The following is a 26,926-nucleotide window of genomic DNA, read 5'->3' as shown; positions in this document are numbered from 1 at the left end:
GCAGTGGAAAAGGCTATATCTGACTTTTTATTTCGGTTCCTGTTCATCAGGTTTTGAGTCTGTTTTGTTTCAGGTGGCTTTTTGTTTCTGTTTTCACTGGGGATTTCGGGTGTGAGCGCTCGTGGTCCAGAATCGTAGGTCGGTATCTCTGTTGCTACTGTTGGATGTTCGTTGGACGGATTCAGCGTTGGACATTTGTGGTCGGCAGTCAAAGACAGATCAAGCAGGAAAAGGAGCATGGGTTTGTATTGGGTCCACTGGGGGGGGGGGGGAATTTTGTCTAGTGCTATTGTTTCGTAAGTATCTGCAAGTACGGTCAGGGAAGGCTGGTTCCCTCCTGTTTCATGAAGATGGGTCACCTCTGTCGTGGTACCAATTCATTGCCATGCTGCGGGCCTTCTTGAGGGTCTGCAAGGTGGGTCTGGGAGGGTTTTCAATCAGGATTGGGGCGGCTACCCAGGCTAGCATGATGGGGTTTTCTGATGATTCTATTAAGCTCTTGTGTAGATGGGAAAAAATTGTGTAAAAAAAAAAAAGGAATAAAGATGTCCCTCTTACGAGGTCCTTGAGGTCAAGAGAGGGATGGTGCCAATGTCCTAGTGCTGGGATGTCATAGGTTGTGAATTGCTCTCCATTCAGCCCACGCCAGTCAGAAACAGTCCCGGTAACCATTTATAGTGTGTAGATGGGGGCATCTGCCCCGGTCTCAACCAGCCGCTTGTTGGAGCTCCGAGTCTCTTTGACACTCTGCGTGGGTTTGGGAGAGGGCTCTTCGTAGCTTTTTAGCCTGGCGTTGGTGGAGGCTTGAGTGAGGGCTTGGGTGAGACCGGCTTCGGTCCATGTGGGAGTTTAGTGGTGTGAGTTTGAGCCTCCGATGGGGTCGGGGTCTTCTTCCTCCACGGTCCGCAGGAGTCTCGGGTTGCCTTGTGCTGGATGCGAGCAATTGGTTTTCGGCGCCGTATCTTAGGCAGCGCGGCAGTTTGTTTCGTCTGCTTTCTCTTCGGATACCTCGTGGGTAGCTTGACTGGAGGCCAGCTTGGGTCTGCGACTGGCTGTGTGTTTTTTTGAGTTTTCTTTGCTGTGGTATACTGCGTTGCCCCCCGCTGGGTCAGTTCCCGGAATTTTACCCAGAATGTGTCGAAGGCTTGTGCGATGCTGTCTTGCGTGGCTCCCTTCCTGGGAGTGTGGGTGAAGCTGGGTCTTGGTTCGGCGGCCATCTTGGCTCTCGCCACGCGGGATACCGATTCTGCAGAGCCTCTCCAGTGGATGCTGGACGGGTATGTCTGCGCTTTGGGGGGGACCGGGGTGACCCCCGCCGGTCCATAGGGGGGGGGGGGTGGGAGCGCTTATGGTCTCTGTCGTCGACCTTGGTGTAGGAAGAGCGGCCATCTCTCCCCGCCTCGGTCTCCAACAGGCCGCATGGCTGCGTTGTCCTGGAGCTGCTGGCTACCGGTAGAACCGCCACAGGCAACATGTTCCCGGATCGCTCACGGGTGTCCAGCAGGAGTATGAAGCGGTATTTTGTCGTTTTTGGCATGTTAAGTGGTCGATTTATAGGTCTCAGGCCCGGAGCTCGGGCAGCCTGCGACCATCCACTTCAGCAGTCAGGCTCCGCCCCCCCATCATTGTCAGTTTTAACTAACTACGATAGTATTGATAGGCTGGGCTAACCAGTCCTAATCAGGTTGGACGACATTCAGAGTGCAAGCCTGGTTACTCGGAATCACTAATGGGGCGGATGTGGAGGTGGTCTCTGCGATGAGCATAAGTTTATGTAAAACTGCTACTAAACAACTTGATATTAACCAGGGATGGTGCCAGCCAGCTGTAATGTTAGCTTGTTTATGGTGTCCCTTTCATTCGCTATTACTTACCATTTAGTGAATAAAGCCCACCAATTATACAAGCATGGATCTAAATCTATGATCCAGATATGTCCTCATTACCATATTGAGCTGGGAATTCTCGAAACATGAATCCTAAAAGTTGCAGTACCCAAGCCGAATTTTGTCATGTAGATGATGACACAACCGTAAATTTTCATAAACCAGTGGGGATTGTTATCTGGCCTCACCACAACTTTTATAGTGTGTTTGTGTGTTTTATAGTGTGTATATACACCAACTATAAACGTTGTGGTGAGACCCCCAACTGGTTTATGAAAATTCTGAATTGATAAATTAATTGTTGTATCATCATATATATCTATATATTTATTCATTTTTACATAAAACTCAGAAATATTGAAGCATGTAGAACATAATGCCTTTTATCTCCTTAATGACCAGATTTATTTTCTAAACATTATAGCACGTGCCCCACCGTATAATATGTGCAATGCTAGTTTTGGGTATCTCATGTTATTCTGTGGCTGATTATTCCCTGAGTTTGAGGCCTCCCATTTCTGGATTGATCCTTTCAAGGTACAAGCGGCTTGCAGTTTCTTGTATGGTTGCTTTAGATGGCTGTTGTGGTTTAGATAGTTGAAGCTTTTTTCAACTTGACCTTCTCATTGGCAGTCGTCAATACGTCTTCCCTCTCAGCCTCGACTTCAGTAAATTGTCCTGTGTTCCTCTGGTGAAGTGCGGTGTGCCTCATATTGTAAAGCCGCTCCTGGTATTGCAGACTATCGAGAAGTTTGTGGTTGTGTCTCTGCAATCTGCACTTGAGCTCATACAGCAGCATATTGCGATGGCATAGTCTTGCCGCTATATCTCGTATTTTGAAATGCTCCTCTTTGACCTTCCCGATGTGAGCTTGCAGAGAAAGAATCGCCTGTTTCTTTGCTCTTTTGGACAGCCGGGCAACCTTCTTTCTGGACTCCTGGGTAAGCCGTTCCTTGTTTTTAAGAAATGTATGTTTCACCTCTCTCTCCTTGCCAATGTAAAGCTTCCTCATCTTTATTATCTCCTGGGACAGCTCCTCAATTTTGACCATTTGCTCTGCTTCCAGGTCTTTATAAGGCTGGAGTTCCTCCAGTTCTTTAAGCACTATAGAAAGCGCGTGCTCTTTGTCCATCAGTTCATTCCTCATATCCGTCTCTTTCATCTGCATCTTCTGGACCATTTCTTCTTTCTCTCTTTTTACTTCTTGCAGTTTCCTGTGGTTGTACTCATTCAGAGAGATGGCTGCGCCGTGCAATCGCTCCGATCGCTTGGACAGGAAACCAGTAAAGCCCTTGTTCTCCCTCTCGACCGTATCGGACTCTTCATTTAGGAAATAATTTTCCTCTTTTATGCTGCTGATGGCTTTGGTCAAACAGTTTATATCTTGAGCTATGTTATTCAAATCCTCCTGCAAATACTTCTCCTTCAAGGAGTCCAACGTGGAGACACCTAGATCACCCATGGCCAACGTTTTTGTCCTTCTTTTGGAAGAGGGGTGTCTTTTCTTTCTGTTTTTGTATTTGTAGCTGACATGATAGTTTCACAGTCTCAGGATTTAATCCTACCTACAAAAAAATATATATATTAGTATTTAGATTAACAGGGTCATTCAATAATGTGAGAATTCAAAGTATATTTCACATTTAAGGTAAGAATGGTTGGACTGGAAAAACTCCAAGACTTTGAGTTCGACCAATATGGCCTAAATTTGAAGTTCACTTCAAATTCTCACTTTAGTATATGAGCCTGTAATTGTTGTCTATTCATACTGTTAATTGGTCATTAACAAACTATGCTATAAATATAAAAATAGTCATTTAGCCCCATCTCTGACAGGGGCTTTTTGATAAAGAAAATCATTGATTTTTAAGCAGGGCTATTCGGTAAAGTGGGAAGAGGAGCAATTGCATGATGAAAGCTACATCTTAGCAAAATTAGCCCAAGATGGAGCTAGTAAATGGAATTGGAACATTTTTCATTTTTGGCTACGTTTGAGCTAAAAGTTAATAAACATCAAATAAACGTTAAGGCAGCAAGTTTTGTGTTTAGATTACTGTTCAGACACACCAAAGATTATAAAAATTCTCTAAACTATACAAATAATCTTGTTGTTTATTCATTCATTCTTTAACCCCTTAAGGACCAAACTTCTGGAATAAAAGGGAATCATGACGTGTCAGACATGTCATGTGTCCTTAAGGGGTTAAATAAATATTGAGCTGCTGGGAAGGGAAGTGAGAGCGCTGCGGGCTCCACTGCAGAGTCCATGCCACCGGACCACCAGGGAACGCAATCTCCCCCCTCCATGACCAGGTAAAAAGCAGGGAGGGGGACTAAAGCAAAATGTTCACAAAATATATATTTTTTAAAATGTCCCCCCTCCCCCCCCCCACATTTTACACACATTACACGAACACACACTGCATTCATTATACACACACAACACAAACACTGCATTCACAATACACACACTAAACAAACACACACTACATTCAGTATAAACACACACTACACAAACACACACACTCTGTATTCACTATACACACACTACACAAACACACACTGCATTCACTATACACACACTACACAAACACACACACTACATTCACTATAAACACACTATACATGCACTACACAAACACACACTCTGCATTCACTATACACACTCTGCCTTCACAACACAAACACACTCTGCATTCACTACACAAAGACACACTCTGCATTCACTATATACACTTCATCTAATACACTACATCGACTACACAATCTAATACACTACATCGACTACACAAACACACACACACTCTGCATTTACTATACACACACACTACATCCACTACACAAACACACAAGCTGCATGCGCTATACACACTGCATCTAATACACATAAACACTACATCCACTACACAAACACATACTCTGCATGCATCTAATATACACCTCATACATTACACAAATCTACAATCTGCATCCACTATGCACACTGCATCCATTACACGCACACCACATCCACTTTATAAACACACTCTGCATCCACTACACACATTCTACATCCACTATACACACACCACAATCAGTACACACACTGCATCCCTGTGGGTGGACTCGTGGGCGGACTCGGGAGCGGCCTTGTGGGTGGACTTGTGGGCAGGCCCCCCAGACGTTGAGCTGTGTCAGGGGCCCCACAATTTCTGATGGCAGCCCTGCTGTGACATAAATCGGTGAATAAAATGGTAAAACACCCTGTTTTGGGGTATTTATAAGAAAACCAATAGCAATTTTGTTAATGCAGCCTTTTAAAAGAATGTACAAGCATGTACGTAGAAATGTTTCTGGATTACAAGCAACTTAATTATACAAGACATTGCAGCCTGCTACAACAATAAAAAAAACAAAAAAAACCCACTGATATTTAGAAATCAATGCACAATCGCACAGCCACATGCAGCAATCCAGCCATCCACCAATAGTGGGAATGATTTCTTCACATTCAGGAAAATATCATTTTATTTATACAATGTACTGGCAAAATCCCCACTGTATATACTGTATATACTGTATAAAAAACTGTTTCTCTATAAGGTGACGACAAGGCAGACGCGGACGTAATTAGCTTTATAAATAAAACAGTGATTCTGATACTGTGTCTGTTATGACAAAAGTAAAACAAGACCCGGATATAAATTAAATAAAATCACTGCTAAAACATAAGACAATCCTTATAAAGAGACAGAATGGGAAGATGGTTACAACTGACCGATAGGACGCAGTAAATCCTTATAAAGAGACAGAATGGGAAGATGGTTATAACTGACCGATAGGATGCAGTAAATCCTTATAAAGAGACAGAATCGGAAGATGGTTATAACTGACCGATAGGACGCAGTAAATCCTTATAAAGAGACAGAATGGGAAGATGGTTATAACTGACCGATAGGACGCAGTAAATCCTTATAAAGAGACAGAATGGGAAGATGGTTATAACTGACCGATAGGACGCAGTAAATCCTTATAAAGAGACAGAATGGGAAGATAGTTATAACTGACCGATAGGACGCAGTAAATCCTTATAAAGAGACAGAATGGGAAGATGGTTATAACTGACCGATAGGACGCAGTAAATCCTTATAAAGAGACAGAATGGGAAGATAGTTATAACTGACCGATAGGACGCAGTAAATCCTTATAAAGAGACAGAATGGGAAGATGGTTATAACTGACCGATAGAACGCAGTAAATCCATATAAAGAGACAGAATGGGAAGATGGTTATAACTGACCGATAGGATGCAGTAAATCCTTATAAAGAGACAGAATGGGAAGATGGTTATAACTGACCGATAGGACGCAGTAAATCCTTATAAAGAGACAGAATGGGAAGATGGTTATAACTGACCGATAGGACGCAGTAAATCCTTATAAAGAGACAGAATGGGAAGATGGTTATAACCTACCGATAGGACGCAGTAAATCCTTATAAAGAGACAGAATGGGAAGATGGTTATAACCTACCGATAGGACGCAGTAAATCCTTATAAAGAGACAGAATGGGAAGATGGTTATAACTGACCGATAGGATGCAGTAAATCCTTATAAAGAGACAGAATGGGAAGATGGTTATAACCTACCGATAGGACGCAGTAAATCCTTATAAAGAGACAGAATGGGAAGATGGTTATAACCTACCGATAGGACGCAGTAAATCCTTATAAAGAGACAGAATGGGAAGATGGTTATAACCTACCGATAGTGTGGTGGAATCTCGGTAAAAATAAATTTAGTAGGCCGAGATTACCACGTGGCATGTGTACGTGCATATGCTGACGTATCGATCAGTTGGTTGCACGAGGCAAGATACGATCAGTAGTGTACGGAGCATGTGCAAGAATACAGGATATAGTATTCCCCTCCTCCATTGTGCTGGACAAGCCATGCGGTCAAACAGGAAGTTAATTCTTATTTGTGTTGATTGGTTAAGAGAATGTGCGGGTGGAGCTTAATATGGGAGGAGTTATATGCCTATATAAGGAGCCTGCACTATTGTCCGGGGCTCAGAACTTGTGGTATTTTGGTGACGCTAGTCCCTCTGAGTCCCGATCGGTGATCCAATAAAGAATCTCTTCCTTCCTGAAGAAACCTGTGTCCATCTCTCTGTGCTTGGCTTCCGTCAGTTTCTCCGGTATCATTTGGTGCATTGGCCGGGAAGCTCATCGTTCAACGGTAGCTGAGAGGCAGAGGCGTGAGACGGTCTATCTTTGCCCACGTTCTCTACGGCTGCACCCCTGAACTTCTGCGTGGACCTCCCTTCGTCTCGGCGCCACTGGGCCGTTGTCCAGGAGATCATCGGCCTCTACGTGAGAAGTGCTGGGGTGTCCCCGTCGATGAGTGTGAACTCAGGTTCAGGAACGAGGAGGTAAGACAACTGCTGTTTTAGACGGCAGGACCCACTAGGGGTATACCGATTGTGCGGTAGGCCCAAAGGGGTTTTGAATCTGTGTATCTGCCCCCTCTGTCGGAGGGAAGGAGCGAAGGCGCACCGCTCGATCGAACGCTCTTTAGTCAGACCGTTTGATTTGGTTAGTCAGGCGGGGTCCTGGTGTAAATAGCCCTAGCCGGACACCGGTGTCTTGTCTAGACTAGCGTTCTAGGGTGTATATTACGTTCGCTAGGTCGGAGGGACCGGGAGACTAAGCGGCGCCTGTGTAAATTCGGTTCGCTAGTTCTCATCCTATCTGGGCTAAGTGGGAAGGCGTGTAAATTTGGAACCCACTAGACTTTTGATAGTGCGACTAAGAGGCGCCTGTGTAAATTCGGTTCTCTAGCTCGCTATATATGTGGTGATTGGGCAGTGTGGCTAACCAAAACGGGTGTATATAGTTTTAGGTAGTCCATTCAAGGTACTGGCCAATAGTTTAGTTGGGAATTGTAAATGTGTTAACGATTGTTTTAGTAAAGTGTATATCTTGTTAGATAGCGCGAGCTCAGCCGTCTAGCGAGAGTGTTAATAGTGTGTTGCTGTATTATAGTGCACGGTACCATAACCCTGTATATTTACTGACACTGTATATAAGTACTAATCATTGTTGTCCATTGCATGTTTAACACCATAACCACTAATAATTGTATTGTGACTTTAACTTGTGCTTTGACCTATGCTAACCGTACTGTAACCGCTATTTGTAAAAGACGATGTTACTGGGGTGTGTTATAGACGGGTAATTCGTATATAGAGAATTATAGCGTGGGTGACTGTATAGTTACGCCAAAGGGCATAATATTGATTATATAGTGACTGGTGTAACAGCTGTGTGTGTACGGGAATTCCCTGAGTGTTTATTGTTATTGTGTACGTTTCACTTGGTAACCGTACCACGTGGTGCTGTTGCCAGAGGAAACGGGTGTGACTGTTGAATAGTACGCGTGTATAGTATTCGTTGTCGACGACGTTCCATTGTTAAGTATGGGTGCGTCGCAGTCAACGATTCCGGATCCCTTAGGTTGTATGGTGAAGAATTTTAAAAAGGGATTCAAAACTTGTGATTTTGGGGTTAAGATGTCTCCTGTGCGTTTAGTTACTTTGTGCACTAGGGAGTGGCCTACTTTGGTTGCGGCATGGCCGCCACGTGGCAGTTTGGATCCAACTCTGGTACAGCGCTTACACGTGGCTGTATCAGGTAGGCCTGAACTTTACGGCCAGTTTCCTTATATTGATTGTTGGAGACAGGCCGTAAATGACTCGCCAAAATGGCTCCAGACATGCCACGAGGAGCAGTGTCGCCTCATGGTAGCTAGGACTTGTTCGTCCACTAGGACTGGTGTTAGGCCCATTTTGGACACGCCCCCTGAGTCCGAGATCCCTTTGCCGCCCCCTTACTTTCCGTTAAGAAGAAGTGACGCAAACGCAGGAAGTCCTGCACCCCTCCCCTCATTACCCCCATCCACTTCCGCTTCCTCCTCCAGTACAGGATCCACCCCCCCTCGTACTAAATCTCCCCTTCCGGAACCAGAACCCACCCCCATTAGAAACGAATATCCTGATTTGGCGCCACTTCAGACTTCCGGTCAAGCTTCATCTAGCTCGACTCGAAGTGTTTTATTTACAACCTTTTCCCAAAACCAACCTCCCACATCCCCATACCCTATCTCTCCCCGACCGGAACCCATGACTGACGCCTCTCTACGTAGCCCCATCCAAACCCGACAGTTGACTGGTGCCCAACAATTAAAGCACTATCAGATGCCTCTTCGCCTAAATCCCGGGTCAGCTTATATCGATGCCGCAGGTCAAATGGCACACGCTGACCCAGTCTTCGTATATGTCCCATTTACCACTACCGACCTTTTAAACTGGAAGACCCATAATTCCTCGTATACTGAGAAACCACAAGCCATGACTGATCTGTTCACCTCAATAGTACAGACGCATAATCCGACATGGGCTGATTGCCAGCAGTTATTAATGACTTTATTTAACAATGAGGAAAGGACAAGAATAAATCAAGCAGCCATTAAAGCACTAGAGGATAGAGCCCGTGCTTTGAACCAAGCTAATCCAGCAGCATGGGCCGCAACACATTATCCCAACACTGATCCCGATTGGAACGTAAATGGTGCTGACATGGTTCAACTCAGAGCCTATAGAGACGCTATAATTGCTGGCATGAAAGCCGGAGGAAAGAAAGCTATTAACATGTCAAAGACAGTTGAGGTGATTCAGAAAAGCGATGAAGCGCCCAGTGTCTTTTATGACCGATTATTGGAGGCATACCGCTTGTATACCCCCTTTAATCCGGAAGACGCAGATAATTCCCGAATGGTTAACTCCGCCTTTGTCAGCCAAGCTTACGGAGATATTAAGCGCAAGCTACAAAAGTTAGAAGGGTTTGCAGGTATGTCCATCACCCAACTAATGGAGGTAGCAAATAAGGTCTATATGAACAGGGATACAGAAAGTAAGAAAGAGGAAGAGCGCAAGATGCATCAAAAGGCTGATATGCTAGCGGTAGCGATCGCAGGCGTAGATAAACGGGGCCCAGATAGAGGCAATAATAGATGGAGTAGGGAGCCTTTGAGTAGGGATCAATGCGCGTATTGCAAGGAAGAAGGGCATTGGAGGAACGAATGTCCGCAAAGAGAGCAGTACGAGAGAGACCAACCCAGGGCAGGCTACGGAAACTTTAGAGGCAGAGCGAGAGGTAGAGGAGGCCCCGGAGGGAGTAATGGGTATAGAGGGAGTAATGGGAACAGAGGAAGTGTTAGGGAAGATAGGTATATTCCAGCAGCGCAAAGGTCCCGCGATAGAGAAGGTAGGGACTTTGTAGGATTGGCTGACACGGTCATGGAGGACTATTGATACCGACCGGGCTCCATCCCCCTTGGTCGAGCGGAGCCTATGGTCGATGTATCAATAGGGGGAAAAAGGAGTGCGTTCATGATCGACACTGGTGCTGAACATTCAGTGGTGACTAATCTAGTTGCTCCTCCATCTGGAAGGACTATTACTGTGATAGGAGCAACTGGAAGAAGTGCTGAAAAACCGGTTCTTAAAAGTCGACTCTGTACATTGGGAGGCCACGTAGTAAAACACCAATTCCTTTATATGCCTGAATGTCCAGTCCAATTGCTGGGACGTGATATGCTATCAAAATTACAAGCGCAGATTACGTTCCTACCAAATGGAACAACATCTTTAAAGTTTAATGGACCTTCAGGTATTATGACTTTATCCGTACCAAAGGAAGAAGAGTGGCGACTTTATACAGTGTTGACTAGCCAAAACCCTAGGAGTGATGAGACATTATTCAACATACCAGGAGTTTGGGCAGAGAACAACCCACCAGGACTGGCCCGCAATATTCCACCTATAAAAATTGAACTGAAACTTGGGGTTTATCCAGTGAGCCTAAGACAATACCACATCCCACAGAAGGCTAAGAAGAACATCCAATCCTATCTGGATAAGTTCATACGGTATGGTATCCTAAAATTCTGTACTTCCCCCTGGAACACCCCATTGCTGCCTGTTCAAAAGCCCGGTACAGATGAGTATCGACCTGTGCAGGACTTGAGAGCAGTCAATGATGCGGTTGTTAGTATACATCCAGTTGTACCCAATCCATATAACCTGCTTGCTTTAATTCCGGGCGGGGCTACTTACTTCACAGTCTTAGATCTCAAAGATGCCTTCTTTTGCCTCCGAATTGCCGCAGAAAGTCAATGTATTTTCGCTTTCCAATGGGAGAACGCTGTAACGGGCTCAAAACGCCAGATGACTTGGACAAGACTGCCCCAAGGGTTTAAAAATTCACCTACCCTATTTGGTTCAGCTCTAAGTCAAGATCTACTGGATTTCGAGTCTATCCCAGGAGAGTGTGTATTGTTACAGTATGTAGATGACTTGTTGATAGCAGCAGTTACAAAAGAAAAATGTCAGCAAGCAACGCACGATCTACTACACATTCTCTGGAAGGCAGGATACAAGGTGTCTAGAAAGAAGGCTCAGTTGTGTTTGCCAACTGTCAAGTATCTGGGATTCCATATCTCTGAAGGTCAAAGAATTATGGGGCCAGAGAGAAAAGAAGCTGTCTGCCAAATACCAATACCCAAGAATAGAAGACAAGTGCGAGAATTCTTGGGGGCAGCAGGCTTCTGTAGGATATGGATTCCCAGCTATGCGATATTGGCAAAACCTCTGTACGCAGCCATCAAAGGTACAGAGCACGACCCCTTCTTATGGACCCAAGAACAGCAAACGGCATTTGAAGATGTGAAGAAGGCTTTGATGAGTGCCCCAGCATTAGGTCTACCTGATCACACACGACCATTCTACCTGTACGTACATGAGCAAAGAAGAATGGCTGTGGGAGTATTGACACAGTACTTGGGATCATGGCAAAGACCTGTTGCCTACATGTCTAAGCAACTGGATGCAGTGGCCAGCGGACTTCCACCTTGTCTAAGAGCCGTAGCTGCAGCCGCCCTGCTAGTAGCTGAAGCCGATAAACTCACTCTGGGTCAAGAACTTTATGTACAAGTCCCACATGCAGTACAGACGTTGTTGGATTACAAAGGAAATCATTGGTTTAGTAATAGCCGTATGACCAAGTATCAAGCAATGTTGTGTGAAAACCCAAGAGTGCATTTAGAGACTGTAAACACCTTAAATCCAGCTACCCTTTTGCCGCAACCTACTGAAAGTCAACATGATTGTTTGGAAGTAATGGATGATGAAGTATTTTCAAGTAGACCAGATCTTCGTGATTTTCCCATCCAGAACCCCGATGTTCAATATTATACCGACGGCAGTAGTTATGTGAAAGAAGGGATCCGCTATGCAGGATATGCAGTAACAACAATAGACAAGGTGATAGAAGCTCGGCCACTGGCAAAAGGAACATCAGCACAAAAGACAGAATTGATAGCACTAACACGAGCGTTACAATTGGCTGAAGGTTTAAGAGTGAATATCTATACGGACTCTAAGTATGCGTTTTTAACCACTCATGCCCACAGGGCTTTGTATAAAGAAAGAGGACTACTGAATTCAGAAGACAAAGAAATCAAGTACGCAGCTGAAATCCTACAACTATTGGAAGCAGTGTGGGAGCCGAAAGAAGTCGGTATTATACATTGTCGAGCGCATCTGAGAGGAGATGGTGATGTAACCAAAGGAAATCGGATGGCAGATAGTGCAGCTAAGCGTGCTGCTGAATCAGGAAGACAGGAGTATGTGGGGCATATAGCTGCTCTAATACCAACCCCACTGTCTCAATGGACTCCAGTTTATACAACTCAAGAAGAGGAGTGGTTAAAGACTGAACCGGGAAAGTATTTGGAGAACAAGTGGTATCAGCTAGAAGATGGAAGAATAGTCATACCAGCATCACTAGCGGTAGAAATTGTCCAAAATTATCACAACGGGACACATTCTGGGAGAGACAGTACTGAAGAATCTCTCAGGAAACATTTCTACATACCAAGATTGTCCAACTTGACTCAGGCCATTGTACGCAGATGTGTAACGTGTGCTAAGAATAATGCAAGACAAGGACCAGTAAAGCCACCAGGAGTCCAGTTTATGGGGGGACTCCCCATGTCCGATCTACAAATAGACTTTACAGTGATGCCTAAATAGGGTGGACATCGTTACCTGTTGGTAATTGTGTGCACCTAATCAGGCTGGGTAGAAGCATGTCCTACTCGTACAGAGAAAGCAGGAGAAGTTGTAAGATTCCTGCTACGAGAAATAATACCCCGATATGGACTACCCTGTTCTATAGGATCGGACAATGGTCCAGCTTTTGTTCACCAGTGCCTACAACAACTGACTCATATGCTTGGTATAAAGTGGAGGCTTCATACTGCATATAGACCCCAGAGTTCTGGTAAGGTAGAGAGAATGAATAGAACTATTAAGAACCAGTTGGCTAAAATGTGTCAGGAAACCCAACTTAAGTGGAACGTTCTCTTACCTATAGCTCTATTGCGAATCCGCAGTACCCCTACCAGAAGGATGGGCCTCTCTCCTTTTGAAATTATGTATGGGCGACCACCTCCCGTACTTGGTAACTTAAGGGGGGATTTGAGTCAGTTGGGAGAAGGAATTACCCGGCAGCAGGTTGTAGAGTTGGGTAAGACTATGGAGGAGGTACAGAAATGGGTACAAGATAGATTACCTGTGAATATTTATCCCCCTGTTCATAGTTATCATCCAGGAGACCAAGTGTGGATTAAAGAGTGGAATAATGTACCGTTAGGGCCCAAATGGAGAGGTCCTTATGTTGTTCTTTTGTCTACCCCTACAGCGATAAAAGTAGCCGAAGTAACTCCGTGGATACATCACTCCAGGGTTAAACCAGCAGCAGTCGATTCTTGGCAAGTTACAGCAGATCCAGAGAATCCCTGCAAGATCCGGTTGAAACGCACTACTCAGTCGGAGTAACGAGGAATTATTGTGGATTACAAATTTTATTGTTACAGGTGTGAGTGAGAAGGCCATAATAAAGCCTGTCCGCTTACCAACACATAGTGTATAAGCCAGGAAAGTCTCGAAGGGACACCTGTGAAGACGAGCAGAACTCCATTCCCTGCAGCCCTCACATCCTGGAAGCTGAGGTTCCATCGCACGGACGAAGACTGAGGATGACGGCGAAAGATGTGCTTTTGATTGTGTTTATTTATATGTGTTTTTATATTCAGGAAGGTAGAGGTACCGACACTCCTAGCTGTGAGGTATGCATTAAGACTACGAGAACAGGTAACCATATTTCCCAAACCCTAATTTGGCATTCACAATACGAGTGTAAAGGAGAGGTATCAAGATGTAGATACCTAAATATAGAATATAGTGTGTGCCATTTAGGAGTAGGAGAACCTAAGTGCTTCAGTCCAGAGTATCAACCTCGTACAATTTGGTTGACTCTCAGGAATGGAGATCCTCAGGGGACCCTAATTAATAAGACGGTGTTAGAATCCGTATATTCTTCGGGTGTTCTGCTATTTGATGCATGTAAGGCGATATCAAGTGGTAGAAAACCGTGGAATGTATGTGGGGATCTTAGATGGGAGAGGACGTATGGGTCTAATGATAAATATATTTGTCCCAGTAGTAAAAATAAATATGTAAGTCCTAGATGCCCAAATAAAGACTATAACTTTTGCCCATATTGGTCTTGTGTGGGGTGGGCGACTTGGGGACAGACTGTAGATAAAGACATGATAGTGACTAAGTTACCGACTAGCCCATATTGTAAGTCTATGGAATGCAACCCAGTCCATATACTTATAAATAACCCCGACAAGTTCTTAGACAAATATGGAAATTTATTTGGGTTTCAGATATACGGGACGGGTTTAGATCCTGGGACATTATTGTTTATAGGGATAGAGACTGATACGGTATCCTCCCAGACTCATCAAGTATACCATTCCTTTTATGAAGAGATGAGTATAGATAACAAGATCCCCCATAACGCTAAGAACCTGTTCATTGACCTAGCTGAAAGTATTGCCGGTAGTCTTAATGTTACCAACTGCTATGTGTGTGGAGGTACTAACATGGGAGACCAATGGCCTTGGGAAGCAAAGGAGGTAATGTCCGGTTCTGAGGCAGTTGACCAACTAATATCTACACAAGCCGATTATCATTTGAGTGTTAGAGGTAAATCTGAGTGGAGATTAAAGACCTCCATCATAGGTTATGTTTGCATAGCAAGGAAAGGAATAATGTATAATACTTCTGTAGGAGAATTAACTTGTCTAGGGCAAAAAGCTTATGATGATGATACTAAAAATACAACTTGGTGGTCGGCTTCAAATGTCTCAGAACCATCTAACCCGTTTGCTAGATATGCCAGTTTAAAGGATGTGTGGTTTGATCTATCTATCACATCTACCTGGAGAGCCCCAGCAAATTTGTACTGGATCTGTGGTAAGAAAGCCTATTCGGAGCTGCCACAGGACTGGGAAGGGGCATGTGTGTTGGGTATGCTCAAACCATCCTTCTTCTTGTTACCGATTGAAACAGGTGAGACTTTAGGTGTTAAAGTGTATGATGTGAATCATAGGAAGAAAAGGGGACCCTTAGAGATAGGCACCTGGGAAGATAATGAATGGCCTCCCCAGCGTATCATAGATTATTATGGGCCAGCCACGTGGGCAGAAGATGGTACCTTTGGTTATAGAACCCCTATTTATATGCTCAACCGCATTATAAGATTACAGGCGGTGGTTGAAATTATCACTAATGAAACATCACAAGCGCTCAATCTTCTAGTGAAACATAATACCAGGATGAGGACAGCAGTATACCAGAATAGATTAGCCTTGGATTACCTTTTGGCAGTAGAGGGAGGTGTATGTGGGAAGTTTAACCTAAGCAATTGCTGTCTTCAAATAGATGACGAAGGGCAAGCAATAGCTGAGCTTACTAGCCATATGGTTAAACTAGCGCATGTGCCTACTCAGGTATGGAAAGGGTACAATCCAAGTAGTTGGTTTGGTAGCTGGTATGAGTGGTTTGGAGGGCTTAAGGCAGTGGTAGGTGGAGTCCTACTGATTTTACTGTTGTGTCTACTCCTACCGTGTCTTATACCCTTAGTAGTTAGGTCTGTGCAAAGCCTGATAGGAAGTATAGCAGAGAGGAAGGCTGCTGCACAGATAATGGCGATATATAAATATAAGGCTCTAGATCAGGGAGAACCAATGCAAGAAGATGAATGTTGAAGATTCACATCATAAGATAAGTCTGGTCTGGTTCAAGGTAACTTGCGGTGTAAGCAAAACTAAGGTTATGTGATGCCTCAAGTAATTGTAAAATATCAAGAGGCATCAAAGGGGGGAATGTGGTGGAATCTCGGTAAAAATAAATTTAGTAGGCCGAGATTACCACGTGGCATGTGTACGTGCATATGCTGACGTATCGATCAGTTGGTTGCACGAGGCAAGATACGATCAGTAGTGTACGGAGCATGTGCAAGAATACAGGATATAGTATTCCCCTCCTCCATTGTGCTGGACAAGCCATGCGGTCAAACAGGAAGTTAATTCTTATTTGTGTTGATTGGTTAAGAGAATGTGCGGGTGGAGCTTAATATGGGAGGAGTTATATGCCTATATAAGGAGCCTGCACTATTGTCCGGGGCTCAGAACTTGTGGTATTTTGGTGACGCTAGTCCCTCTGAGTCCCGATCGGTGATCCAATAAAGAATCTCTTCCTTCCTGAAGAAACCTGTGTCCATCTCTCTGTGCTTGGCTTCCGTCAGTTTCTCCGGTATCAATAGGACGCAGTAAATCCTTATAAAGAGACAGAATGGGAAGATGGTTATAACTGACCGATAGGATGCAGTAAATCCTTATAAAGAGACAGAATGGGAAGATGGTTATAACTGACCGATACGATGCAGTAAATCCTTATAAAGAGACAGAATGGGAAGATGGTTATAACTGACCGATACGACGCAGTAAATCCTTATAAAGAGACAGAATGGGAAGGTGGTTATAACTGACCGATACGACGCAGTAAATCCTTATAAAGAGACAGAATGGGAAGATGGTTATAACTGAACGATAGGATGCAGTAAATCCTTATAAAGAGACAGAATGGGAAGATGGTTATAACTGACCGATAGGACGCAGTAAATCCTTATAAAGAGACAGAATGGGAAGGTGGTTATAACCTACCGATAGGACGCAGTAAATCCTTATAAAGAGACAGAATGGGAAGATGGTTATAACCTACCGATAGGACGCAGTAAATCCTTATAAAGAGACAGAATGGGAAGGTGGTTATAACTGACCGATACGACGCAGTAAATCCTTATAAAGAGACAGAATGGGAAGATGGTTATAACTGACCGATAGGATGCAGTAAATCCTTATAAAGAGACAGAATGGGAAGATGGTTATAACTGACCGATACGACGCAGTAAATCCTTATAAAGAGACAGAATGGGAAGATGGTTATAACTGACCGATAGGATGCAGTAAATCCTTATAAAGAGACAGAATGGGAAGATGGTTATAACTGACCGATAGGACGCAGTAAATCCTTATAAAGAGACAGAATGGGAAGATGGTTATAACTGACCGATACGACGCAGTAAATCCTTATAAAGTGACAGAATGGGAAGATGGTTATAACTGACCGATAGGATGCAGTAAATCCTTATAAAGAGACAGAATGGGAAGATGGTTATAACTGACCGATAGGACGCAGTAAATCCTTATAAAGAGACAGAATGGGAAGATGGTTATAACTGACCGATACGACGCAGTAAATCCTTATAAAGAGACAGAATGGGAAGATGGTTATAACTGACCGATAGGACGCAGTAAATCCTTATAAAGAGACAGAATGGGAAGATGGTTATAACTGACCGATAGGACGCAGTAAATCCTTATAAAGAGACAGAATGGGAAGATGGTTATAACTGACCGATAGGACGCAGTAAATCCTTATAAAGAGACAGAATGGGAAGGTGGTTATAACTGACCGATAGGATGCAGTAAATCCTTATAAAGAGACAGAATGGGAAGATGGTTATAACTGACCGATAGGACGCAGTAAATCCTTATAAAGAGACAGAATGGGAAGATGGTTATAACTGACCGATAGGACGCAGTAAATCCTTATAAAGAGACAGAATGGGAAGATGGTTATAACTGGCCGATAGGACGCAGTAAATCCTTATAAAGAGACAGAATGGGAAGATGGTTATAACTGACCGATAGGATGCAGTAAATCCTTATAAAGAGACAGAACGGGAAGATGGTTATAACTGACCGATAGGACGCAGTAAATCCTTATAAAGAGACAGAATGGGAAGATGGTTTTAACTGACCGATAGGACGCAGTAAATCCTTATAAAGAGACAGAACGGGAAGATGGTTATAACTGACCGATAGGATGCAGTAAATCCTTATAAAGAGACAGAATGAGAAGATGGTTATAACTGACCGATAGGACGCAGTAAATCCTTATAAAGAGACAGAATGGGAAGATGGTTATAACTGACCGATAGGATGCAGTAAATCCTTATAAAGAGACAGAATGGGAAGATGGTTATAACTGACCGATAGGACGCAGTAAATCCTTATAAAGAGACAGAATGGGAAGATGGTTATAACTGACCGATAGGACGCAGTAAATCCTTATAAAGAGACAGAATGGGAAGATGGTTATAACTGACCGATAGGACGCAGTAAATCCTTATAAAGAGACAGAATGGGAAGATGGTTATAACTGACCGATAGGATGCAGTAAATCCTTATATAGAGACAGAATGGGAAGATGGTTATAACTGACCGATAGGATGCAGTAAATCCTTATAAAGAGACAGAATGGGAAGATGGTTATAACTGACCGATAGGACGCAGTAAATCCTTATAAAGAGACAGAATGGGAAGATGGTTATAACTGACCGATAGGACGCAGTAAATCCTTATAAAGAGACAGAATGGGAAGATGGTTATAACTGACCGATAGGACGCAGTAAATACTTATAAAGAGACAGAATGGGAAGATGGTTATAACTGACCGATAGGACGCAGTAAATCCTTATAAAGAGACAGAATGGGAAGATGGTTATAACCTACCGATAGGACGCAGTAAATCCTTATAAAGAGACAGAATGGGAAGATGGTTATAACTGGCCGATAGGACGCAGTAAATCCTTATAAAGAGACAGAATGGGAAGATGGTTATAACTGACCGATAGGACGCAGTAAATCCTTATAAAGAGACAGAATGGGAAGATGGTTATAACTGACCGATAGGACGCAGTAAATCCTTATAAAGAGACAGAATGGGAAGATGGTTATAACCTACCGATAGGACGCAGTAAATCCTTATAAAGAGACAGAATGGGAAGATGGTTATAACTGACCGATAGGACGCAGTAAATCCTTATAAAGAGACAGAATGGGAAGATGGTTATAACTGGCCGATAGGACGCAGTAAATCCTTATAAAGAGAAAGAATGGGAAGATGGTTATAACTGACCGATAGGATGCAGTAAAACATGATTTGTTCAACCTTTCTCACCACGACTTTGATCAAAACATTAAGCAATTCATTTCCACCGTGTCCTGTCCAGGAGGGATATTTAATTACATTCCTGAGATTGTCGGGATTATTAAATTCATTTTAAGGTATTTTCCTTATCCCAATATTACAGGCAAGGTTGTGAAGTTGTTATTTCACAAGCGATTTCCTCGTTCTTTACTAATACGTAATTAGTGATTAGTGACAAATTATATATAGATTAAAAAATACAAAAACACTAAATGAGTTCAGTCATGAAGGTGTTAAGTCACCTGACAATCTCAGGGGTCTTTGTGACATCTGATTCCTCGATGGATACAAGTCTCTCTCTGTCACTAAATTAAACAGAAAATGTGGCACACGCTGTCTAGGACTATTATCTGGCACTGGTGTAAGCTACACATCATGATGTCATCAGTTTGCCACAGGGTATGTCCTGTGACATCACAGAACACAGTAATGACAGGTGCTGATTAATGTCAGTAACTTACAGGGTTATTCACTAAAAGTGAGAATGTAAGGTAAAAAAAGCCAAACAGGAAAAATTCTCTCAGTCAGCTGAGCTTTTTGTCTCGACTGCTCTGGCTTTAAAGGGACACTATAGTCACTAAAACAACTTTAGCTTAATGAAGCAGTTTTGGTGTATAGAACATGCCCCTGCACCCTCACTGCTCAATCCTCTGCCATTTAGGAGTTAAATCCCTTTGTTTATGAACCCTAGTCACACCTCCCTGCATGTGACTTGCACAGCCTTCGTAAACACTTCCAGTAAAGAGAGGTCTAATGTTTAAACTGCCTTAATTGCAAATGCTGTTTAATTTAGAATGTATTAACTCCTGCTCTGTTAATAGCTTGCTAGACCCTGCAGGAGCTTCCTGTGTATCACTAAAGTTCAATGTACAGAGCAGGATATAAACACGTCTAAAGTAAGTTAACGTCTGAAAATGAAGCCATTTTTTTCCTCATGCAGACTGTCGGTGTGGATAGGGCTGCATGGAAATAAAAGTGATTTTTTTTATAAATTCTTTATTTTGAAAGATTTTTGTTTTATGGGGTGGGGGTACAGAAAAGAAAACAGGGGATTAAAAAGTTGTTGTACAAATTTCACGAAACTATCTTGTATTTCTTGCGGTAGACAAACAGTTCAAGCGTTTCTAACATATAACTGTTGGTGGTTTCCACCTGCTGTAAATGTAAATAAACATTTTCTACCTTCTGGTCGATATCTTTTGTGTCTGGGGATTGGGGTGGGGAACAGAAATGAAAAGGGTGGGGAGTAGGGTACATTTTCCTTTACTTTACGTCTCTATCATTGTTCCAATGATGATTCCGTGTATTGTTTATGGTTGTAACCAATATTGGGGGTGTCGTTCCCATATACTTTTTTTTTTATTTTTTATTTTTTTATTAAAAATGGATTCCTTATTTTCTTTTATGCACGGAGTGACATTTAGGTTCTCTGGATCACAATAGTTACAGAGAATTCTTGAGTAATGATACAAAACATATCATATCAATAACATTGCGCACATTTTTAAGACAACAAATATTAAGTCTAAAACTATGAATGAGTATAGGTATAACCGGGCTTGTCAGGCGTTTGAGTTAGCAGTTGAAGACAATGTATAGAGTGAATGGATTGTGTGTAGGAGATCTTATAACGTGTCTTTCACCTGAACAGTGTCGTTGCGGTTGTAGGCTCGTATCTATCTAGACGATGTACTTTTTGACAGACTTTACCAGTTAGTATACATTTTTTTCAAACCTTAATATAAAACATAATATAAAACATCAACAGGTGTGCAGAAGAGAACTTAGGGTGGCTTGCGCAGAAGCCTATGCTCTTGTGGTTAATAAGGTGGTTTAACAGAAAGGAAGGTTTTGGTTAATAGCATGGTCATTGAATGTTGGTATCATACAGTTGGTTTGCGCTGAGACCAATACTGCGGGCTTAATCGGTCTTGCCCGTCTTGGGTAGTTATTCCTTCCTGTTTGATTTCCCGTATCGGGTGTACCTGTGGAGGCATTTGGATGTGTTGTCTAGGTTACGTCGGGGGGGGGGTAGGTAAAACAGTTTGGGGGCGGGGGTAAGGTTATAGGGTTTGTAAATCGTAGTCGTATGTTTTATTGTGGCTGAAAATTACCAGTTATTGTCTGTTTCAGATGTTGTAGCGATTCGTCTGCTATGTGGTTTTTAGCCTCTGATACGACTGTTTCTGGTATGGGTCTGGGGGTTGGGGAGTGGGGTGTTTGAACTTGGTCGGGGGCAGGGTTGTTCTCTATCCGGCGATGTAGCCGGGGGGGAAATGATCTAATCTCCCACAGTCGTGTGGGGTGTCTATTGTAGCAATTTAGTGGTGTGTTTAAGTCGCTATTATTAAGTGTGAGGTGGGGTTGTCGTATGTGTGTGTGTTCATAGGTATTGTTTGGTGTCTTCTTTTTTTTTTTTTTGGGGGGGGGGGTGGAGGTGTGGGGTCTGTCTCAGTGTGTGGTTCGTGTGGAGTCTGACATGGGTCAGGGGGGTAAGTGTTGGGTGGTGTGTATCATTTGTGAGAGTGTGTTGGAGATATCCGTCTCCTCGGTGTCTGTTTGGGTGGGGTCTCTCTTAGATTGGGGTATTCAGTGTGGCCATGCCTGGGTTAGGGGGGATGTGCGTGTGTCTGCCAGTTTTTGTCCGTTGTTGGTTAGGGTGGTGTTTGTGGTGGGCTGGCTGGCGGATCATTGGCGTGTGGTGTCGATGCGGTAGGGTTGCGGTGTTGGAGTAGGCATGGATGAGGTGTGTGTTAGGGGGGGGGGAGGAGGGAGTAGGGGGAGAGAGAGAGGGGTAGGGGGGGGGAAGAGTAGAGCCAGAAAGAAGGGAGGGGTAACCCCGCGTGCCCTCCGCCCCCCCGCCCCCCCCCCCCCGGGGAAGGGGCGGGAGGTTAGGTTGGTGGGGGGTATATGTGGGGGGGTTATGGCAGTGTTGCCGTTCTCATTATCCAGGGGTCCCATACCTTGTGGAAAGATTTAGTCGTGTCATGGATCAGGGCCGATAGTTTATCCATTTCCACGGCTTCTTCTATGCGCCTTTGGACTTCAGGCATGGAGGGGGTGGTGTTGTTGCCCCAGTGTCTGGCTATGGTGCGTCGTGTGGCTAGTGCTACTCGGGCTGTGAGCTTGTTTTGGGCTCGTGTTAGGGTGTCGTGTGGTTTAGAGAGGAGCCATATCCAGGGGTCTAGCGGTAGGTTGCTATGGAGTAGTCTGTTTGTCAACTGGGCAATTTCGCTCCAAAGTGGGGCGATCTTGGGGCATTCCCACCAGAGGTGGAGGTAGGTGCCCTGTTCTCCGCATCCCTTCCAGCATCGGTCTGAGGTGGAGAAGCGCATTTGCTTCAACCTTAGGGGAGTGATGTACCATCGGAACATCGTCTTGTACGCCTGTTCTTTGTGTGTGACACAGATTGTGAGCGAGGCCGTAGCGTCCCATACTTCTTTCCAGTCCGATGGGTCTTCTGGTTGTCCTATGTCTCTCTCCCATGCTGCCGTGTAGGAGAGGGCATCACGAGAGGCGGAGTTGTGGAGTATACCGTAGATAATGGATATCTGCCCTCTTTGTATTGGGGAGCGCATGCACATTTTTTCAAAGGTCGTGGCCGGCGTGGTGGCCGCTTGGTGGTTGAGTGGTTGGGATAAGAAGCTCTTAATTTGTAGGTAGCGGAAGTGGTCGAACGTGGTGAGTGGAGTGGTGTTCGGTAGTTCCGGGAAGGGGAGTAGTTGTGGTCCTCTAAAGAAGTGGCAGAATCTGGTCAAGTCATTATCTTCAAACCGTGCAAAATCCTGTGGGGTCATTCCCGGTTCGAATTGGGTGTTGCGTAATATGGGTGTCAACGGGGATGGGGAGTTAATGATTTTGTGTTTGCGGGTGACTTGGTCCCAGAGTTGTATGGAGTGCGTTAGTGCGGGTGTTGTTGGGGGGGTCTGTGGTCTGTCGTTTTTTGGTAGCCATAAAAGTAGGGAGGGGAAGTCCCGACCGAGCAGGTCGTGCTCCAAATCTACCCAGATTTTTTGCCCAACTGGGGCATGTAAGTTCTGTATTTGTGCGAGTTGGGCCGCCTGGTGGTAATCCCACAAGTTGGGTAGGCCCAATCCCCCCATTTTATGCGGTACGTATAATGTTGCTCTTTTGACCCGTGCCTTCCTTCCCGCCCAGATAAATTTGTCTATGCGTGTCTGTAGAGATCTAAAGTCTGCTTTGGATATGGGTATGGGTAAGGCTTGGAATAGGAATAGGTATCGTGGGAGGAGGTTCATTTTTATTGATGCTAGGCGGCCCAGCCAAGAGATGGAGAGGTGTTGCCATGTCTCCAAGTCCTGTGTTGCCTTGTTCAATAGTGGGCGGTAGTTAATTTGGTACGTCATGTTGAGTTCTGCCGGTAGTCGCGTTCCTAGATATTGTATGGATTGTGGTTCGTATCGGAACGGGTGTGTCCGTTTAAGTGCCTCTAAGGCTGTGTGGGGGATGTGGATTGGGAGGGCTTCCGTCTTGTTGAGGTTCAGTTTGTATCCTGACACTGTTGCGTAGTCTTCTAGGAGGGTCAGCAGTGGGGGGAGGGATGTCGTGGGGTTTGTCAGTGTCAGCAGGAGGTCGTCCGCGTAGGCCGCCACCTTATAGTCTGTGTCTCGATTTTTAATGCCGGTAATGGTTGTGTCCTGTCGAATTGCTTGTAGGAGGGGTTCCAGGGAGAGGGCGAAGAGGAGAGGGGAGAGGGGGCAGCCCTGTCTTGTACCGTTGTGGATCGTGAAGGTGGGAGGTTGGGTATTTGGGATGAGAAGGTTTGCTGTGGGTTGAGAGTACAGTCCTTTGATCATTCCGATAAAGGTCTCGGGGAAGCCCATTTTGTTGAGGGTTGTGAATAGGTAGGGCCAAAGGATGCGGTCAAATGCCTTCTCGGCATCTAGGGAGAGGAGGAGTGTGGGGTGGTTGCGTTTGTTTGCGAGCCAGATGAGGTCAAATGTTCTCCGGGTGTTGTCGCTGGCCTGGCGGTAGGGGATGAAACCTACTTGGTCCGGGTGTATCAGTTTAGGTAAGAATGGGAGAAGACGATTGGCGAGTAGTTTCGTGAGGATTTTGATGTCGGTGTTGAGTAGTGAAATGGGTCTGTAGTGGCCTGGGTCTTGGTGGTCTTTATCGGGTTTCGGTATCAGGCATATGTTTGCCCTTAACATGTCTGGGGGGGGGGGTTCTCCGTCCATGATGGAGTTGAATAGTGTTAGTAGGTGCGGGAGGAGTTCCGTTGGGTAAGTTTTATAATAGAGGCCGGAGTAACCGTCGGGTCCTGGGCATTTGTTCGGTTTAAGGGATTTTATAGCTTGTGCGATTTCCTCGGTGGTGATTGGTGTGGAGAGTGTTTGGCGGCCCTCTTCCGTTAGTGAGGGCAGGGGGATGTGTTCCAGGAATGCTTCTATTCTCGTTTGCGTAAGGGCGGGGTTCTGTCTAATGTCAGGGGTATGGTCGTAGAGTGAGGCATAGTATTTTTGAAAGGCGTTCGCGATCTGGTGAGGTAGCGTGTGCATTTGTCCGTCGGGTGTTTTTATTTGGGTTATCTGTTTAGCTCTCTGCCGCCGGCGTAGTCTGTGAGCCAGTAATGTGTCCGCCTTGTTTGACTTTTCATAAAACATCTGCCTCGTCCATTGGAGTGCTTTTCGGGAGTCCTGCGCCATAAATTTTTGTATGCTGTTTCTGTGCGTTTGCAGTTGGGCTGTCAATGCGGGTGTAGGATTTGTTTTGTGTAGTAGTTCTGTCTTCCTGAGGGCTGTGAGGTGTAGTTCGAGTTCTGCTAGTTGTTTCTTTTTATGTGCTGTGGCTGTTGCTATCAGCTTGCCTCTAATAACGGCCTTGTGCGCCGCCCATAGGGTGCCCGCTGAAGATACTGAGTGTTTGTTAAGTTCGAAGTAGGTTTGAATGTCTTGTCTGATGGCTTCTTTAATGGCTGGGTTGTGGAGGTGGGTCGGGTTGAGTCTCCAGGACCACACTTTGGTAGTGTCTGGGATGATGAGTTGAAGGAGGATCTCTGCGTGGTCTGACCATGTGATCGACCCTATCGATGTTTGTGTTATATATGGGAGTAGGGTGGGGGAGGTGAGGAACATGTCTATGCGCGAGTACGAGGTGTGGGGGTGTGAGAAGAAGGTGAAGTCTGTTGTGGTGGGGTGCATCGTTCTCCAGATATCTACTAGTTGTGTTCGCGTGGCGAATGCTTGTAGTAGTTTGTCCGTACGGGTAGTTGGTGGGGTCCTTGTGCCTAGGGTATGCGTCCTTTTCCTGTCTATGTCCGGGGCTAGGGTCGCATTGTAGTCCCCACCTACGATCATATGGTGTGATGGGAAGAGTCGGAGGTGGGTCTGGAAGGAGTCCCAGAAGTTCGGGTCCGGGAGGGTAGGGGCATAGATGGAGGTGATTGCGTACCTATGGGGGCCTATGTGTCCTGTTACTGTGACGTATCGGCCTTGTGGGTCGGCCACTGTGCGTGTAACTGTGAGTGGGCAGGAGGTGCGAACCAGTATGGCTACCCCGTTTTTCTTTTCGGCTGGGGAGTTCGCTAGATGACATTCCCTATAATATCTATTGCGAAGAGGGAATGCTCTGGAGTTTTCATAGTGCGTCTCCTGGAGCAGGATGACGTCGGCTTTGGTTCGGTTCGCCCATCTAAGTAGGCGGTGTCTTTTGATCGGGTTGTTTAGGCCTTTGCAGTTTATGGATATGCAGGTGAGATGTTTAGGTTTGGGTTTGGGTTCCGCTCTTGGGGTGTGGGCTGGCCTCTCCGTGGGTCCGGTTGTCGGGCTCTTCGGCATCGGGAGGGGGGGAGCGAGGGGGGGGAGGAGACGCGAGGTGGTAGCGGGTGGAAAAATGAAGGCTGAGAGAGAAGGGAGGGGGGGGGAGAGAGGAGTGGGGGAGAGGGGGCGGGGGTGGGTTTTAGATCGTGTGAGTGGTGGGTGTGTAGGTGTCTGAAATGGGGGGTTGTCTGCACGGTAGACCTGGTCTTATGACAGGGTTGCCAGGTCGTATGTGGGGGTGGCCGTGGACGTGGGGGTCTCTGACCGGTCGGTGTGAACCTTTGGTCCTGTGTAGGGGGTGAGGTGGTCGAGGAGTGGAGCCTCCCTCTTCCCTGCTCAGATTCATGTGTTATGGGTTACGAGTGGTACGTCGTGTGTTAGGAGGTCGGCGGTGTGGGTTCCTAGGGATATTGCGGTCGTCCCGTGTGGGCGGTGTTGGGTGGGGTTTTGTCGTGGCTTGACCTCCAGCAGTGGAGGTGGAGGTTTGTCAGGGGCCAGAGGGGCATTGTGTGTTAGGGGTGCCTGTTTAGGTTGAGGATCCGATCTGACCTGGGGTTGAGTGTGGTAGTCATGGTTGTAGTCTAACTGTCGTGTTGCTGGGGTTGTAGGGTCCCCTTGTCTGGGTAGTGTGATTGGCGGTCCTCCTACCTGTCTCTGCGGTCAGCGGTGGTTTAGGGGGAGGTGTGT

General features: G+C 45.2%; 1 protein-coding gene across 1 annotated transcript; it reads right to left on the bottom strand.

Annotated features, from left to right (window-relative positions):
* Positions 1 to 2,279: 2,279 nt before the first annotated feature.
* Positions 2,280 to 19,800, bottom strand: CCDC166 (coiled-coil domain containing 166). The gene is made up of 2 exons (XM_063450981.1): positions 19,700 to 19,800; positions 2,280 to 3,451 (listed from the first exon to the last, which is right to left on the bottom strand). Exon 2 carries the CDS (start codon positions 3,346 to 3,348, stop codon positions 2,476 to 2,478), a length of 873 nt encoding a protein of 290 aa, XP_063307051.1. The 5' UTR covers positions 3,349 to 3,451; positions 19,700 to 19,800; the 3' UTR covers positions 2,280 to 2,475.
* Positions 19,801 to 26,926: the final 7,126 nt, after the last annotated feature.

This window comes from Pelobates fuscus, chromosome 4, assembly GCF_036172605.1.
Source record: "Pelobates fuscus isolate aPelFus1 chromosome 4, aPelFus1.pri, whole genome shotgun sequence".
NCBI classification, from domain to species: Eukaryota; Metazoa; Chordata; class Amphibia; order Anura; family Pelobatidae; genus Pelobates; species Pelobates fuscus.
Note: the sequence above shows the minus strand (reverse complement) of the source record. Positions and strands in the feature narration are given on the sequence as shown.

Bases quoted from the DNA above. Each gene is read 5' to 3' on its own strand.
- CCDC166 (XM_063450981.1), bottom strand. From the start codon at position 3,348: ATGGGTGATCTAGGTGTCTCCACGTTGGACTCCTTGAAGGAGAAGTAT.